General features: G+C 42.4%; 1 protein-coding gene across 1 annotated transcript; it reads right to left on the bottom strand.

Moving 5' to 3' along the window:
• Positions 1 to 945: 945 nt before the first annotated feature.
• Positions 946 to 1,867, bottom strand: SERTM2 (serine rich and transmembrane domain containing 2). The gene has a single exon (XM_076347668.1). It carries the CDS (start codon positions 1,476 to 1,478, stop codon positions 1,200 to 1,202), a length of 279 nt encoding a protein of 92 aa, XP_076203783.1. The 5' UTR covers positions 1,479 to 1,867; the 3' UTR covers positions 946 to 1,199.
• Positions 1,868 to 2,734: the final 867 nt, after the last annotated feature.

Genomic DNA, 2,734 nt, shown 5'->3' with positions numbered 1-2,734 from the left:
CATAAATTTTAAGTAAACATTTTTTTCCTTGCTGTTCCAAATGATCCACCAGGATATTTGAATCCAGTCCTATCTTTTAGTGCTCAGTGAGTTTACTTTCCATCTGCATGTTCCCTACTAGTCTATGTCCAAAGCTGTTCACACTATTCATTATTGCAGTGCCAGGCCCTGGCATTTCTTCAACTTTCTTTGGAGGAAAATAAATGAAAAAGCTTTGGAAGAACTGGTCTGTCTTTTGAGAAAGAAAACCCAACATGGATATGAGAGGAAATGTTATTATGAATTTGAGTCTGTTAGGAGAACAATGTCCATTGGACTCACAAACTTTACACTGCATTTTAATTACTGAGAGATACTGGGAAGGCTGAAAGGCATGAATGTGTTTGTATTCAGCTCAGTTAATGTAATGGAGAACAAAGGAGGAGAGGTAGAGTGTCTTTTAACATTTTTTCTCTCATGCTGCTCATTTCCTGCTGGTGCTTTCTTTTTATTTTAAACCTTTGTTAAATTTTATCTTTATTTTCTTTCCTCTTTTAAAAGTTCTGTCTCTTTCTGATATCTGGAATGCAACTATCAACTGTATGTTTTTTAATGTCAGAAACCAATAGTTCCAGCAGGTGATGAAACATCTGTATACTTCCGAAACGCCACTGTGTAAATCTGCCATTCAAGTGGAAAAAAAGCAGTTTAAGGTTTTCCTTCTTGAATGGGAGAAATGACTGAGAATTTGCAAACTGCTGATAATTTCTGTATGTGCCCGGTGGGCTCTTCGCTTACGCCACTTAACTTTGTTGCTTCGACTCTTTTCACAAGCAAGGAATTTAAGGGCAGAGAGATAGGTCAGCAAATAGAGGCTCCAGGACACATTCTGGTATGTGTCTCTTTGGGTTTTTGGCTGTCATTATTTTTACCATTTTCTGCAAGGGTTTTTAGAGCGATATGAGTCTTTCCTGACAGCAGTAGGCTTCTGTAATGTAAATTTTGTTGAGGGTGTTGCACACGTTGCCTGTAGTGTCAACAGCCAGTGGGTCCCAGCCAGTCAGTCTGAGTTGCGTGACACTCTCCAGATACTCTGTGCTGCTGTTGATGGTTGTGCAATAAGTTGCAGGGCTCAAAAGGCAGGCAGAGATTCCTTCCACCACCATTTTGCCGAACAAAACGTGTTTCACAAGCACAGAGCCCTCTTTGCTTTGGGGTCTCTAAGTGGTAGGAATCCTGCTGTGCATTTCCACATCTGTGAACTGCTGGACGTTCTCAGTACTCTCTGGAGACGTGGTGATTGGGGAAATAACATGCTTCAGGCGCAAGAGCATGGAGAAAAGCAAGATGAGAAGGATAGCCAGAAGCGTTAGGAACAATCCCATGTACACGTAGAGGCTGGAATAGTTATCTGCTGTTGTGTCTACTTCCGTAGCCAGAGTTGGAAAGTGGACACGGCCAGTCAGGTTTCCACGGAATTTGAAATAAACCTCAGTCATTGCTCTCTGTCAGCTTTGGTCCATTTTCCCCATTTACCTTCAGATTTCCTGTCTTCCCTCACCAGACTCACAAAGGAGGTCAAGAGAGGAAACTTAGGAACTTAGGACAGATGGCACAATGGCTTCAGCAAGAAATGCTCCATCCTCTTCATCTCAAGACTGCTGGTTCACACAGTTAAGCAGACTGCGTGAGACAGGCCTTTGCAAATCATTTTGCAAGTTGCTATTACAATGACAACAAGCATTAAACTTGTGTTTTACACGGCCACCTGGCTTTTATTTTGTCCTGAAAATGCTTTGGTCCTTCTTTTGATAGGTCACCTCCTTTGGTAGGTGAAAAGCTTTGGTCCTTCTCTCAAACTGAGCCGCAAAGGTTTGCACAGCTTTGGTCTTTGCAAGTGTTGTTTTCCAAACAAACTGAGTCAGCTTTCTGCCAGCGTCTCCCACAGCAGGTGGTTTATCCTTGTATGAGCTGGGGAAGGTTGTTTTCTGCTTTGCCAGACTGCTGGGGGATCTCCTCTCTCCTAATCCGGGGCTATTGATACTTGCTTAAAGAGCATGGAGTTTTGAGTTCCTCATTGGGAACAGTCAGTAAGTCGGCTTTCTAAAAGGCAAAAATGAGAGAGAGAGAGAAATGAAACCAGGTACCAAAATAGCCTAGCCTATATGTGATATCTTTAGAACAAATAGATAAGAAAACCCTTGTCATGCTCCCGTGAGACACCTTGAGATCAGGAGAAGCACTGAGTATTTAACTTTAGAGAAAGACCATGCAAATCGAATTGTTAAGGTCTCCTCTGGTAACACTCACTACTTACTTATGGGTAAGAGAAGGTCCCACAGTCTATGGAATTAGGTGTCACAGAGGAAGGGAAGATGAATCCAGCCAGGATAAATGTCTCTCATTTATTGTTTATCAGGACCCTCTGTTTCTGAGGCAGGATGCACCCGGCAGGCGTCCAGAGCCGTACCTGTCCCACTGGGGCAACTCTGCTGCAGGATATGACACTTCACTCACCTCCTGGGAGCAGAACTTACTAGAAATGGGGGGAATCTTAACGTTTTAATGTTTCAATTCTTCCAGCTGGAAACAGAAAACGTGAATGCCGAAATTTCACTGTAAATGGTGCATCCAAAAGCATTGTGTCCTTCTTTGATAAGACCAGAATTTTGTCTTTAGCTGAAGCAAAAATGATAGCACTGAAACAAAGTGATGCAGTCATTTATGATGTTCACTACATATACACCTACATGAG

Source organism: Aptenodytes patagonicus, chromosome 9 (assembly GCF_965638725.1).
Source record: "Aptenodytes patagonicus chromosome 9, bAptPat1.pri.cur, whole genome shotgun sequence".
NCBI classification, from domain to species: domain Eukaryota; kingdom Metazoa; phylum Chordata; class Aves; order Sphenisciformes; family Spheniscidae; genus Aptenodytes; species Aptenodytes patagonicus.
The sequence above is the reverse complement of the archived record's forward strand: the minus strand, read 5'-3'. Positions and strand labels throughout refer to the sequence as shown.

Bases quoted from the DNA above. Each gene is read 5' to 3' on its own strand.
- SERTM2 (XM_076347668.1), bottom strand. From the start codon at position 1,478: ATGACTGAGGTTTATTTCAAATTCCGTGGAAACCTGACTGGCCGTGTC.